Source organism: Diuraphis noxia, unplaced genomic scaffold (assembly GCF_037042655.1).
Source record: "Diuraphis noxia isolate RWA-SAM2 unplaced genomic scaffold, SU_Dnox_SAM2 contig0001, whole genome shotgun sequence".
Classification (NCBI taxonomy): Eukaryota; Metazoa; Arthropoda; class Insecta; order Hemiptera; family Aphididae; genus Diuraphis; species Diuraphis noxia.
Window position 1 is genome coordinate 11019085 of NW_028301711.1, and position 14806 is coordinate 11033890.

Below are 14806 nucleotides of genomic sequence, written 5' to 3' on the forward strand. Positions count from 1 at the left end.
GACGGTGCGAGGGGGGGGGGCAATCGGGGCAGTTGCCCCAGGCCCCGCGATTTTAAAATTTTAATTAAGGCCCCGCAGTTCTTAAATGATATTTTATACTGTTCAAAGATTAGTTAGTTTGGATAATATGTAATGTGACTGTTATTTATTTTGCCCGGGGATCCGCAAATCCTAGCGCTGTCCCTGGCTGTACCTACAATCCTACTAATAGTAAAGTTCGGGTAGGCAGAACGTACCTACGCAATCTTAATAGTGAAAAAGGTCTATAATACGCAATCGTAACGCACCCTTGGGAGACTTCTTCCAACTTAAGTCTCGTTACCGCGGGTAATAGTAACTTTGATACTTATTGTGTCTAGCGTCTTGTGGTGTACTGGAGGATATTACACCAAAATCTCTATTTTTGGATTTATGTGTAAGTATACCTTGAACCTTAATCGGCTTAATCCTTATGAAAATATTCGTCTGTATTAATTAATATACGCCAATTATTAAAAATGCACACATTATAGGCATGCGCAAACTTCTAATTTATCATCAATCATAATTAATGACATCACTATATAAAATAAACAATAATTGCAATATTAAACAATTATTACCTATTTTATTATGTACACTATCCAAAAGTAGCCAGCTCAAACAGTGGCGTATATAAATAATATTCTGGGTGTGCTATAATACCTATATAATATGATCTGTTTGCTTCCGATTAGATTTGATAGCAAAAAAAGTCTCGAATTTACTTATATTATTTATATTCTATATTAATATTTTTGTTTTTATATTCAATAATTTTTCCTATCCTTAATATTATTACTTCATAAGTTGATTTATAATAAATTTTTAAATTGATGAAAATAATAAAAGTAAATAGTTTTATAATATATGTGTAATTGTTTTATGATTTATTTATACGGCTCACAAAAAAAAAAAAAAAAAACTCCTAAACTCTAATTGAAGAGGGAATGAGATTTTATAACTTTTAAATATTTAGTAGCCTATATAGCTGCTACATCATTTGTTAGTTGCTATTTATTTATTTATTTATTTTTAAGTACTAAAGTAACATAATATTATTTTCGTAATTCCATCCAACATCAAATTTAATACCGGGTTTAATATTGGGTTTATTAAATTTTTGGTAGAAATAATAATTAAAAGAAGAGGGAAAAAATTCAAAATGTAATTAAATGAAATATTTTGTATGTAATAATATGTACCTTAGAAATACAACAAAATACAACTTAAGAACTTAAGAACTAAATTTTGTGATCAGACTTTCCGAGCTTAGAACGTTCTTCAAACGTGATACACAACATGGAGACTTCATTGAGCTTCATAATTGAAGCGTACAACATAAATAAATTATTACAATCATACTGATAATAAATAATAATACAATAAATTAACAAAGATTAGTTTTATGCAATACTACTAAATTAATATTAACAGCAGCCTTATTGATAACATATTACATAGAACTCACTACTAACTAAATATAACAAATTTCATTAGACCTGTTTTACAATAATAGTTTAAACATCGGTTATGCTTGAACCACTGATTTTACCGGCCGAATTCCGTGGTTTAACTGGAGTTCAACTATTGTAATACGGGCCCTAAGAAAATTCAAATAATTTTTACTAGACAATCAATGCCAGTAAAATAAGCAATTAATAATAATATTAAAGATGTATTCCAAATACATGAATAATTTTCGTATATTGTAAGTATAACACTGATTTATCTGTAAATATAGCACAAACATAGAATACATAAATTTAAAGACATGTAGGAAGAACCATAGATACATAAAAACTACTTCAATAACTCATGTAAGAAAAATGTTAGGGTGGGTACCCATCTGTTTTAGTGAAGTCAAATGAAATGATTCTAAATAATTGTTTGTACGGTGATCCTCTCCAAAGACTAAATCTTTCTGGCCCAATTTGCTCATTCCAAGAACCACTGATATAGTTTTCTAAAATTGTACCATAACAACTTAGATTTTAGGAAATTGTCTGGCATACTACACGATTACAGTGTACCCATCTAACACACAAACATTTGGGCACAGAGGATTGTTTCTAGTGGCAGGCAAGTGAGATAGAGCTAAAACCTGATAGAAAAAGTATTAGAGTATTACGTGTCACATCCAATATATTAAATTAAATCACCATTCTAAAATGTCGAGCTGCTGCATTGAATTGAATTGAATTAAAATTAGAACATTATTTAATTTTCTATGGCCTTAACGTAAGATAGATTGAGTGTATAATGGAACCAACAACACACTAATTTGCTAGTAGGATGGATTTGTCTAACTGCATTCATCAAAGCTCTTTCGTAGTCAGTCACAAACCGAATTCTGTTATAATCCAAGGGTAATATTTGTCTGATAACCATAAGTACACCGCAATATGTCTCTTCAGTCATATTTCTAAAAATAACATAAACCATAAGGAATGCCTATAACAGAAGAAATAATGTTGGAATAACATGTACTGAAATATTAATAAATTCTTACAACAACACTATTGAATGCCACTTGAAAGATGAAGAGACATTTCAAGTCGCTTGGACAACTAGGTAGTTTTAAATGTCCCATAAATTCCAATCATAGTTACTGTGTTCAAATCTGTTCTGTAAAGTTCTATTGCAACCCTATTTGCAAATATAATTCCTACGCTTCTTCTATTGATGACTACTTCCTGCTGGAAAAATCTTGAATGTGGTACTTGAACAGTTTGAGAGAAAACAGGATATTGTGGATCATTCAATAAATAAGCAAGTTCATATGGGTCTTGTAGTATTGTTGGTCGTTCCAAATTTCTCATCACAGCTACTTTTCTAACAGCTTGTAGATGAGTGTAATTGAGAGCAGCTTCAGCATGTCTTAAGTCATATGGACCATAATTAGTAAACATATATCCAGTGTTGGGTAGTAACGTAACAAAAGTAACGCGTTACTTTGCTTGTAACGCGTTATGTAATTTCATTAGAATTATTTCCAAGTAACGAAAATGTAATGGAAATTACTTTTGATAAGTAATTTCTATTGAATAATGTGTTACAGTTTCGAATTATTAAGTACCTACCTTTTGTGAATTGAAAAAAAAATATGTCTATAATGTGGGTATTATTATGTTCACCAATCTAGTATAGTAATATACTATATATATTTATTACAGCTCCTTATACAGCTGATCTCACAATTTTGAATTCAATAACATTAGTAAAGAATATTTTTATTAAATACAACACAGGTTTACCATCCAATGCTTCTGTAGAGCGATTATTTAGTGTTTCAAGGGCATTTGTTCTAAAAAAAGGTCACGTATGAGTGACAAAAACTTTGAAGATACACTATTGTGTAAAGTTAATTTAAAACATAAATAAATATAAAATAATAATGTTGTATTATATTGATTTCTTTTTCAAATTATATCTATTTACTATAGGTAATGTATTTAACATTATTGCCAGGCACAATGATAATATTGTTAAGAAAAATAATTTTTTTTTTTTTTTTGAACAAGAAAGTAATGAGTTACTTTTCAATTTGAAAAGTAAAGTAATTTCATTACAATTTTATTATAGTAATGAATAAAGTAATTTTATTACATTTCTCTCTAAGTAACAAGTAAAGTAACTTTATTACTTTTTAAAAGTAATTTACCCAACACTGCATACATCTTAAAAAAAAATTACATTAACAATGTTTTTTTAAATGTTAAAGAGCAAATGGTTATAAACAATAAAAAGTAAATAAAATACAACTCACTGGATAATTTCATAATTATAAAATATAGTTCTAACAGCTGTCGGTTTAGTCCCCTATTATCAATTGTTTTTCTAAAGTATGGTACATGTAAGATTATAATCGCTGGACTGGTGATTGTGAGTGTTAAGAACGAAAAATCTGTTATCCATAATATTCCTACTTAATGATGCCGTACCTAAACATATTGAATGTCTACAATGTAATTTACTAATTTAAAAAAAAAAAACTATTTCAGTTTAAAGCATAAATAAATTAAATAAAAATATATTAGATACAATATCCAGGCTTTACACTAACCATAAGTCTAAAAAATAGCGATTAATTGATTATTAAAGTGATATATTATAGTGATATACTGTATTTCAGTGTATTATTAGTATTTACATTCATGTGCTTTAAATAATCTAATACGACGTGATAACAATTTATTTGAATTTAACCAATGGCGACGCTCGCGAATTTCTGATAAGAATCCTTTGTCTGCCATGTTCGTTTGGCGGCGGCTCACTAATCTCCAGCAGCCGTTTTACGTTTATACGTTAATTTGCAAGCGGTCAGTGCAAGTGTGCAACGTGCGTAGGCGTCCATGTGAAACATTAATTACTGGATATAACAAGTCATAATTGAAAACAATTGTTGTTTTTTTTTTTTTTTATCTTGTTTGAATACCGTTCATTTTGAATATAGTACGATCGTCGGCAACCAATCGGGTAAGATTATTGAAAACCAAAGCGTTTAATATTAATTATTACAGTTATTGTAGTCCGTTTACCATTGTCGTTCGGCGTGCATTACACCTGCAAGAGCTGGTGAATCGCAACCTTTTGCTTTTTATAGGCACGTACGTTGAACCTTATACTAATTATTGATAGAAACTGAGTGACATTTACATGGTGACCATTACTCGTATACGATCGCTACGCTACCTACATATTGGCCCAGCGTGGTGTATTGGTAAATAAATAAATGTGCATACGCACCTAAAAGTGTTTGAGTAGGCATACGTTAAAAATGTAATTACTCCGCTCGAAATATCTGAAGAGGACGCTAGACAGCGCACAATTTGTTTTCTCTCTCTGGCCCACGCCCAACATGGACTAAACGCGTTTACGCAGTATCATTTTTTTTTTGTTTTTAAGCATGTGATCTTAGAGTAATATCCCCATTACAATGAAACTAAATAATAATATTTAAATATTTTTGAGGGAAAGACATATTGATATTATGTTTTATCTTTATTTGATTTTATATTCGACTTTCAAAATGGACAAAAAAACATGTTCCAAATTTAAATTGTTTTGAGATAAACTCAGACAAATCCATCAAAAATAGTATTCTTTATTTATTTTTTGTAATGTGTAAATTTACCCTAAGATTACTTAAAAACAGAAATATGATTCTGCATAAATATGTTTTGTCTATGTTGAGTGTGAGCGCAAACATCCTCTATCAGCGGTCCCCACAAATTTATTACGGCCCGCACTAAAATTAAATTGTTTAATTAAAATCCAAAGTTCAAGAAAAACATTTGTGTTACATTTATGAACTTTTAATACAATACCCCTTTTCCTAATATAATATTGCGTATTATTTTATTATTCCCCACTAAATTCAACAAACAGTTGCAAATATTAATATTTTTTATTTTTATTCTCATTAAAAATATAAGCATAAAGTACTATTATTAAATAGTTTTTTTTAATCAAACTAATCAAGCCCTCTTATGTATCCCTCCGTTTATTGTGTATCTGTGCTTATTATATAAATATTTTATACAGATTGAACAAATTAAAATAAATATGAAAAAAAAAATGTTAGCGGCCCGCAAGTAATGTTCAAAAATTATAAAATTACAATTGTATTGGTATTACCATTACTTTTATTATTTATTTTATTCAGTAATATTAATTATGATTGATGATAAATTAGAAGTTTTCAAATGCCCATAATGTAAGAATTTTTAGTAGTTGGTGTATACCCATAATAGACAAATTTTCTTAAAAGTATACATATAAATCCTGAAATAAGTATCCGAGTATATGGCGTATATCCTAGTATATCAGCAGTCCTCATTAGGATTTTAGAAAGTGCTAAATTTAATTTTGAAAATCATTTGCGGGCCTCTTAATTTTTTTTTAGTTATACTTATTTTAATTTATATAATAAGCATAATAGATTGAGGGATACATATGGTTGGCTAGATTGAAAAAAAAAACTATTCAATAATAGTACTCAATTCATTTTACATTTTTAATGATAATAATGATCAATATTAAAGTGTACAACTGCAATTCACTGAATTTAGTGAAGAATAGTAAAACAATAATAATAATACAATGAGACAGAATATTTTGTTAGGAAAGGGTATTGTAGGAAAAGTTCATGAATGGCACAAACATTTTTCTTGGACATAGGATTTTAGATTTTAGGATGTACAACTTAATTTTAGCGTGGGCCGCAAAGTGGAGACCGCTGCAGTATACTCTTCAATATACCAGTATACCACTACATATTGCTTTAACAATTTTTAGGCCAGGCGATTTGACTCTGATTAATTGAAAACCATAAAAAGGTATTTTGTGTGCATGTGTTTAGTGTTTGTTGAGAGAGAGCAAGAGAGAGAGAAAGACCAATTGTTCACTAGATTGTCTAATCATTTTTTAGTGATGTCTGGTTTCCCAAATCTTTAATATTAAGTACTGATTAGTGTTATAATTTGTAGTTTTCATTTATTAGTGTTTGGTTCATAGGTTTTACACAAAATAATGGGAATTTTCCATTTTGACTCTTCATACCTAAGTACTAAATAGTAACTAAATAAGGTCGAATGTTTTTTGATGAACTTTAAAAATCAACCCTATTTTTCAGTAATTATTTTACAATAGCAGTTAAAAGAATTCACGATTTATCCTCATTTCAAACAATTTTAAACATTTGTTATTATTCAAAAAGTATAAGTCGCAGATACTTGAAAATTTTACCAGTTATTTAGATTGGCATTTTATTTACATGATTTAATTTTCAAAATATTCTGACTTTTAGGTATTTATAGACAACTCTTTTGAAAATTTTTTTTTGAAGTGTCGATAAAATTTTTTTGGCCCTATCAAAATACTTGAAAATTTAATACTAAGTTTCTTATAAGTTATTCTTATAGTGATTAAAAAATTATAAGAATACATAGGCACAATTTTTTTTATTTGCATTTGAAGTTCAAATATTGACAAAAATTTGTCAAAACCATGAATATTTGCAAATTATTTTGTAGTTCAAAATTCGTAAAATTGTTTGTATTTATATCTAAGGTTAAAAAATTCAACACTAAGTTTTAAATAAATTTTGCTTCAAATAGCTTTATAGAAAATTTGAAGCGTCATCATAGGAAAAAATTTTTGAGCGTTTGAGTTTTAAATTTTTATGATATCAGGTATATGTATATCTATGATAATATAAGGTATTATAAATTATGATAACTATATACAATGTTTTTGGAAAAATTGATTAACCATGCTTTATGCAAAATGCGTCCTAATTGAAAAATAATATATTTGTTTCAAAATAGAATATAATATGACAATATTTAAATATAATATATCCTAGACTGACAAATTGTCTCCGTTCAGAATCGTTTTTTGTATACAATGATGCCTATCATTGCATTCAAATCTAACCTACTCTAGTCAGAGGTCCACCTCACCACCTAATGTACAGCAGAGTGACATCCACTTACCCTCTTTTTTTTAATTATAACCATATAATTAATATAGTATAACATATCCTTGACTGACAAACTGTCTCCACTTAGAATCCTTTTTCATGTACAATGATATTAAATTGTTTAATTCAAATTTAATACCATCTTGAAACTTAATGTACAGCAAAGCCACATACACTTATCTACTTTTTATAATAATTGTTTTAGATTTTTTTATATTTAAATTAAAAATTAATTAAGAATAAGTTTTTATACTAATAAAATATGAAAATTAATATAACTAATATTCATTATGATTAATTTATACCTAATTTTGCATTACTAATAATATAGTTTACAATACATTTTTAATTAGATACAATTCTTAAGATGCCATTTCATTGATTATTTACTAATATTTGTATATATTTGTCTTAGAAATGGCTCCTAAGAAGAAATCTCTCAATGGGTATTCAGTATTTATGATGGAGACTCAGCAGAATTTAACAAAGCAGGGAGCTAAAGTAACCTTGGCTGATATGTCAGAGTATTGCAAAAAAGATTGGGAAGTTATGTCTGATGAGATGAAAGAAGAGTATAGAAAAAAAGCTAAGCAAATGAAAAATGATACAAAAGTAGGCAAATATACTTCGATTGGTGAAAAAGTAAAAGATGTTCATAAACAATCGGATGGTAATAAATTACAAACAAATGCTATGTACTCATATATAGATGTTTTGCTTGACATGCAACCAGCTAGTTATTATCTTCCCAAGCAAAAATTCATTTTGATTCATATAAACTCTTATACATGCCAGAAAGAAGGATTTTATTTTCCTGCTGAAATATCAATGGCTGAGTTTTCTTTAGAAAAAGGCTTGGAACGCATGTTTCATCAGTTACTTGGATTTGATCGAGTCAGAACAAATGCTCCGATAGCTCCTATGGCAGATATCAACAATCATGCTGATAACTACCATAAAATTAATGTATTCTCAAAGTTTCCCAAAAATTATTCAGAAGTATTATTAAAAGTGATTGGTAAGTATATAAAAAGTGTATAACAAAATCATTAAATTAATATATTTTTTTCAAACTAATGTTGAATTGTTTTTAGGTTTTATCATGAACAAAGATGTTGATGAAGCTGTTCTAAATGATTTAGCATTGGACATGCCACCAATCTATACTGCACATACATTTATTGAAAATGAACTGATGACCACTAGTGCGAGTTTATTTAAGTTATTTGAAAGTGCAGTAAGAGATGCTGAAAGAGATGATTTTAATAATATGATTAGGGTTTACCATTTGGATAAACTATTTATGAATCTGAAAAATGCATGTTTCAAAGTTAAACATCCAAATACAGTTGATTTGGCGTTGCCTTCTGTTGGTATGGCTACCGAGAGTTTATCAAAAGATATGATAACTACAGTTAAAACAATTGGTTGCAATTTTCATGAAAACCTGGATACGATTCAAATTTGTAGTAACTATTTTGTATGCAAGTGGATTAACATTATATCAGCTCATTGTTGTCGCTATTTTGACATAAAACTTGTACCTGGTTATCATTATGATTTTGATTTATCTAAAATCATCAGTCCAGTTGAAGAACATATTGATAAAATCAATATTTCTAAATTGCCTTTAGATATTTCTGATAAAAGAAAAATAAATAAACCAAAAACTCTTGTGTCCGACAGCGATTTTCCAGCAATTGAAGGTCAATCACCAACTCCTATTCAAAAACCAATATGGAATAAGCCAAATACATACAACAAAGCTGTAACAATTAAAAAAGACGACTTACTTACACTTGGTGATTCAAAAAATGCTCCTGTAACTGAAATGAATAGCTTGAGTAAGACTATTGGTCGTGGAAGAGGTGTTATATGTCAAGATAAAAGTAATAACCAAAACCAATTAAACAAAAGCTCAAATCAACTATTCAAGGGAAGAGGATTTCTTAATAGCATCAATAAATAGACAGTGTAGACTTAATAGTTATTTTATCATTCATAACATAATTTAGAAAGTCTAATTTCAATAAATATCAATTAATAATATTAATTTCTGTCATCTATAACCAGTTGTTTTAATGAAATAAAGATTAAGAAACTCATGTATTGAAATGTTACGAAAAATAAATTTTTTTTATTATTAATAGACATTATTGCAAATCAGTTGTCTAATATAATTAGAAGATAAATTGTCTGGAAAAATCATACAAATTAATTAAGTTAGTTTTTGTATATTATGAGGGTGGCCATAGTGTACATTTTTTATGAAAGACCCTGACGTCATATGAAAGTTCTAAAGATTAAAATTATATTTCTGGTGGATATTAAAATAGACTAAAGCTTTTTTAAAGCCATGATGTGTTGTTTAAAAAAAAAGCCCCCTTAAATATTAAGTTTATTATCTAATTAATTCATATATTATTTATATCCTTTATTATTTAATGTTAATCAAATGATTTCATGATGAGTACTGAAATATTCAAAACTAATTAGTGACTTAGTTAAATTAATTGAACTTTTTCTAAGTTAATTTTTAACTAAATTTGAATTAGGGTACTGTTGTATCAACTATCATGGCAGATACAAGTTAAATTCAATTAATATGAACAACTATTTTGTATAATTATAATCTCTGTGATAAAGTTGTTCAGCTTAGCCACACGAGTTTTATTATAAAATCCCTAAAGCAATATTCTAGCTCAAAATCAAAATCATCTCAATTGTATCATGGTTATAATTAAAACCTGGATTTATATTCTCTTGATAAACCTTAAATAAAATGCTAACATTTTCAAAAAACCTTCAAATATTCTCTTAAAAATTTAAAATGAATAATAAATACATTTTTTTTCTTAAAATTTACAAAATATTCCGAAATATGCTAAATTTGCTAAATTCCCGAAGCCATGAAATATTCTTAAATATATAAAATAAACTTGTAATTATAAACACAGACTTGGTCAAATCGTCCACATTTTTACTTTCATAAGACTGTATAGATCCAGTAACATGTAAAAGCATAATCAATATTTATAAATTTAATTAAATTTACCTAAATATATATTTTATGTTAGATTTTGTGAAATACACTAAGTAAAAATAAAATGTAGTTTAAGAAAATTCATGGACCATTAAGTTTTTATTATATATACAGGGTGTAACAGAAAGACCTGACCAAAAAAAAAAAAATAATAATAATGCCAATTCATCGTAAGACAATTTTTTTAAATATTATATGATGAATAGTTAATTTAAGAAATATACTCATGTCAGCAAATTCACAAAAATCATATTTTTAAAAAGTTATTGTGTTCCAAATTCATTTAACCAAAAAATTACTGAATTTTAAAAAAATTCTAAAAAATAAACTACTTGATTTAGATAAATCTTTTTACCATCAAAATTGTTCTTATAATCAGAGGATCATAAATAGGCTATTTTGAATTTATCCAACATTTTTTTTATTAAATTAATTTTTTTATTCTCAGTACTATAAAATAAAACATAAAAAAATGTATTATACATGTAGTGCTAGGTTCACTTAATGAACAAAAAAAAAATATTAATGTGAAAAAAAATTAATCCAAATGTCAGTTCTATCAGTTACACCTTGTATGTGTACCAAGTTCATTATTATCTGTTTCGTTGCAATTAGAGTTTTCAGTATTATCTAGAAACTGATAATTATTAGGATCAAAGTGATACTAAAATACCATCTAGTTTCTCATCATCAGAATTTTCAACTTTTCACACTCAGCTAAAAATACCATTAAATTCGGGGCAGATAACAAAAATATTAATATTGATAAATGATATAAATAATATAATATTAATAAATATACTGCGAAAATTCATCTAAAATAATAACTTTATTAATACGTTTGTATTAAATTATTTAATAATCTAAATTAGCAATAAAAAATTATAACATGATGCTTTAGTAATGAACATAATTTGTACTCATCATATTGCAAAAACTTTGATCAATATTTCTTTATTGTTTCCTCATTTTTTGGTTTTTTTTTTTTCAGTAAATTGTTTTTGTTGTCCTTTAGAAGTTTTAAGTTCTTCTGCTTAGGATTTATCGAAAAACATTGATGTAAGAAGGTGAGATGGACGATTAGTGTAAAATAAATTATTACAATTAAAGCTAGAAATATTATGATTTAGTAGAGCTGAATGAAAGTATTTTAATTTTCGTTTGGTTTATGCCTTTATTTTTTAATTAGGATCAGCATCATTCTTTGTTTAAAAAAAAATAAATTGAGAAAAAGTTAATGTTTTATCTGAATATGATGTCCAATAGATCCTTTAATCAATTATTCCTAAGTAGATGTGATTTGTGTTTTTAGTATCTTATAAACATACAACATGGCAAATTAACTGATCAATTTTGATTCGTGAATTTTAATATTACAATAAATTTACCAATTTGTCCTAGATATAATTGAAGGTAAGAATATTAAAAGTGTTCTCACAATTCTTTTAAATATTTTTAATTAAAAAGCAAGTCATAACTCATAAGTAGTATACTAGTATGTAAAACATTTGAACTTTAAAATTCTCAATTCACTTAAAATCATTAAAACATCAAAACAGAACACAGATAATATTCTTACTATGACATTGTTCGTCATTTTTTTTTTTTATTAACATTTATTAAAAATGATTATACAACATGGATTCTGCTGATCAAAGGAAGACTATAATTATTATACAGTCATTTTTTCATATTAACTCAACAAGCAGTATAGCACTATAGCTAACTGTGATATTTTATTCTGAAAAAACCAAAAATTAAATTTTGTTAAATTATAAGTGAAGTTATACTAAATTTGTTGGTCGTAAGTATTTTAATTACTCGAAATGTGTTTACCTACTAAACTGTTTGATGTCTGTACAAGTACTTTTTTCAAAGACGTAATTTTAATATTTCCTATAAATGTTTAAAATGTGTATAGATTGTAGAAAATATTAATGTACATTATTATGTATCTTTATAAAGGTTCTTTATTTCGTATTGTCTCAATAACAATTAGTAACCTATTATATAATATATTAGGTATTATTATATAATTATTATGGATTTTTGCCAATTATAAAAACTTTAATAAAAAATGATTTTTTTCTGTAGATACCTATGTTGGGAATAAAAACACATGTTTATGAATATTTTTTAAGTTGTATACATTATACACTTTTTGTAGACAATTTTTGTTCTCAATTTACTACATATTAGTGTAAATATTATAATAATGGTTTCATTTAATTTTTTCCATTGGTACCGAATTTGTTACATTATCGTTAATTCTACAGAATACAGGTTTATGACTATATAGTTAGTATAAAGCGATTGTCAAGGTACCATGAAGACGTGTTTGTTTACTGTTTAATTTTTAATGGAATTTTATCACTCATAATTGGTATGGGTCAACGGCTAACGTTGATGTTTTATAGTATATTTATAAGACTTATGGTTCCAAAACATAAATTACGAATACATATCTTTATCTTAAGGTATTTCTCTTTGGATTCACTAGATAGATCATTTAAATAATATATGAGTCAGATAAGAAATATATAATATTAATGATTATTATTAGTTCATTGAATATTGAGTATATTTATTTTTAATAAAAGATTAAGCTGAAAATAGTGTAGCTAATGTAATAGGGTGGGGTTTGTAGTCAATTGAATCATTATAAACAAGTCATGTATTGTAAAACTGGCCAAAAAAAATAAGGATATTAATGGAAAATTTAGTCTTGACAATACACATATTATAGATGCTGTAGTTTACTTCATCCTTTTATCAAAACTAAACATATGTTTGCACCCTTCAGTCTTTCATGCAAACATTGAAAACTGTATTCTTAAAAAAAAATTTTATTTCAAAAAGAGCTTTAATAAAAAAATAACCCAGTTTGAAAAATGTATCAACCAAGTATATTAGTAGATGCAAAGACACAATACACATTTTTTAGATACATTTTTAAACTTCTTTATTAATATCTATGTGCAGAAGTGCAACAATCCATTCAATCAGTATAAATGTCCAGAAAATAAAAAAAATTAAAAAGTACTTCATTTATGAGTACAATATTTATTAAAAATGATGTACCTATTATCATTTGTTTTAAAGCACTTATATTATAATTTTACATTTTTAAATGTTGTATGTTAATTTGATGTAAACTTCCAAATTAAACAACTGCCAAATCAAAAAATATAAGTTAGTTCTGATTTCACCAAAAACTTATTTATGCTATTATTCATCGAATGAAAAAAAAATTCAAAAAAATCAATTTTGAGTTTCTCAAATATGATGCAAATGTTTTAAATAACTTTATAATTCAGTTTTATGTGGTTTATTAACAATAACATAAAAAGTAAGGACGATAGGCAAATTCTGATTCCACAAAAATATAGAGCATATTAATACAAACATTTCTAAAAAAAAAAAAATTCTAAAAACTCAAAGTTTTGGTACTTTAAATTCAAAAACACGATTTTGAAGTTTTTTTTACTATAACTTCCAAAATAAGTTCGACCGGCTTTTTTTGAAAGAACCATCAAATTGCAAAAAGACACATTTTGAAAAAAAAATTCCAAAAATTCGCTTGGGAGCTAAACTCCATTTATGCCATATGAATTGAATTAATTAAAAAAAAAAACATGGTACATATTACACACAGACGACACAGTGGTGTATATAGGAATTAATTACATGGTGGGGGGTTATTGGTGATTATAGGGTGAACGGAGGGTTCGGGGAGGGGGGGGGGCGTATATAGGGGGTATAAACGCCACTGCATATATATAACCAGGGTTCGGATTTGAAGGCAATATAATCAATAAAAAAGAATTTAAAATGTAAAAAAAGGCATTTAATTTATATAAAAATAAAAAGGTGAACATTTTTTAAACACTTTCAATTGCACACATTTTGAGAAAAATACAAATTAAAAATTAAAACTGCATGCAAAATAAACTAGTTGGTATTAAGAAAAAAATTGACTACCATGTATTTTGATAGGCTGTCTTCAGTAAAACGGCTACGGTTAGGGGTTAAAATATTTTTGTACATCGAAAACGATCTTTCTACGTCCACCGAAGTTATCGGGGTGTATTTGATACTTAAATAATTATCTAAATTAAGATTGCTACTTGATAGAAAAATAGTCGAAACGTCGATTAAATAGTAAATACTTAAATGTTATGATCGCACGTTAGTCATTTGTGATTTTAAAGGGTCGTTAAATTAGTGTTCATTTTTAAAACTAAAATAACCATTAAACC

The 14806-nt window shown here is 26.8% G+C and overlaps 2 protein-coding genes across 2 annotated transcripts; one reads left to right on the forward strand and one right to left on the reverse strand.

The window, feature by feature from the left end:
* Positions 1 to 1294: 1294 nt before the first annotated feature.
* Positions 1295 to 3327, reverse strand: LOC149059620 (uncharacterized). Its single transcript, XM_089216616.1, has 2 exons — positions 2181 to 3327; positions 1295 to 2122 (listed from the first exon to the last, which is right to left on the reverse strand). The coding sequence occupies exon 1, from the start codon at positions 2928 to 2930 to the stop codon at positions 2589 to 2591; it is 342 nt and encodes a 113-aa protein (XP_089072742.1). The 5' UTR covers positions 2931 to 3327; the 3' UTR covers positions 1295 to 2122; positions 2181 to 2588.
* Positions 3328 to 4296: 969 nt separating this feature from the next.
* LOC107168349 (protein maelstrom 2-like) lies at positions 4297 to 9655 on the forward strand. Its single transcript, XM_089217757.1, has 3 exons — positions 4297 to 4497; positions 7920 to 8522; positions 8599 to 9655. The coding sequence occupies exons 2-3, from the start codon at positions 7922 to 7924 to the stop codon at positions 9471 to 9473; spliced, it is 1476 nt and encodes a 491-aa protein (XP_089073883.1). The 5' UTR covers positions 4297 to 4497; positions 7920 to 7921; the 3' UTR covers positions 9474 to 9655.
* The last annotated feature ends 5151 nt before the right edge of the window (positions 9656 to 14806 follow it).

Coding starts and splice junctions, on each gene's coding strand:
- LOC149059620 (XM_089216616.1), bottom strand. CDS start 2,930: ATGTTTACTAATTATGGTCCATATGACTTAAGACATGCTGAAGCTGCT.
- LOC107168349 (XM_089217757.1), top strand. CDS start 7,922: ATGGCTCCTAAGAAGAAATCTCTCAATGGGTATTCAGTATTTATGATG. Junction 8,523..8,598: donor AGTATTATTAAAAGTGATTG/GTAAGTATATAA, acceptor AATTGTTTTTAG/GTTTTATCATGAACAAAGAT.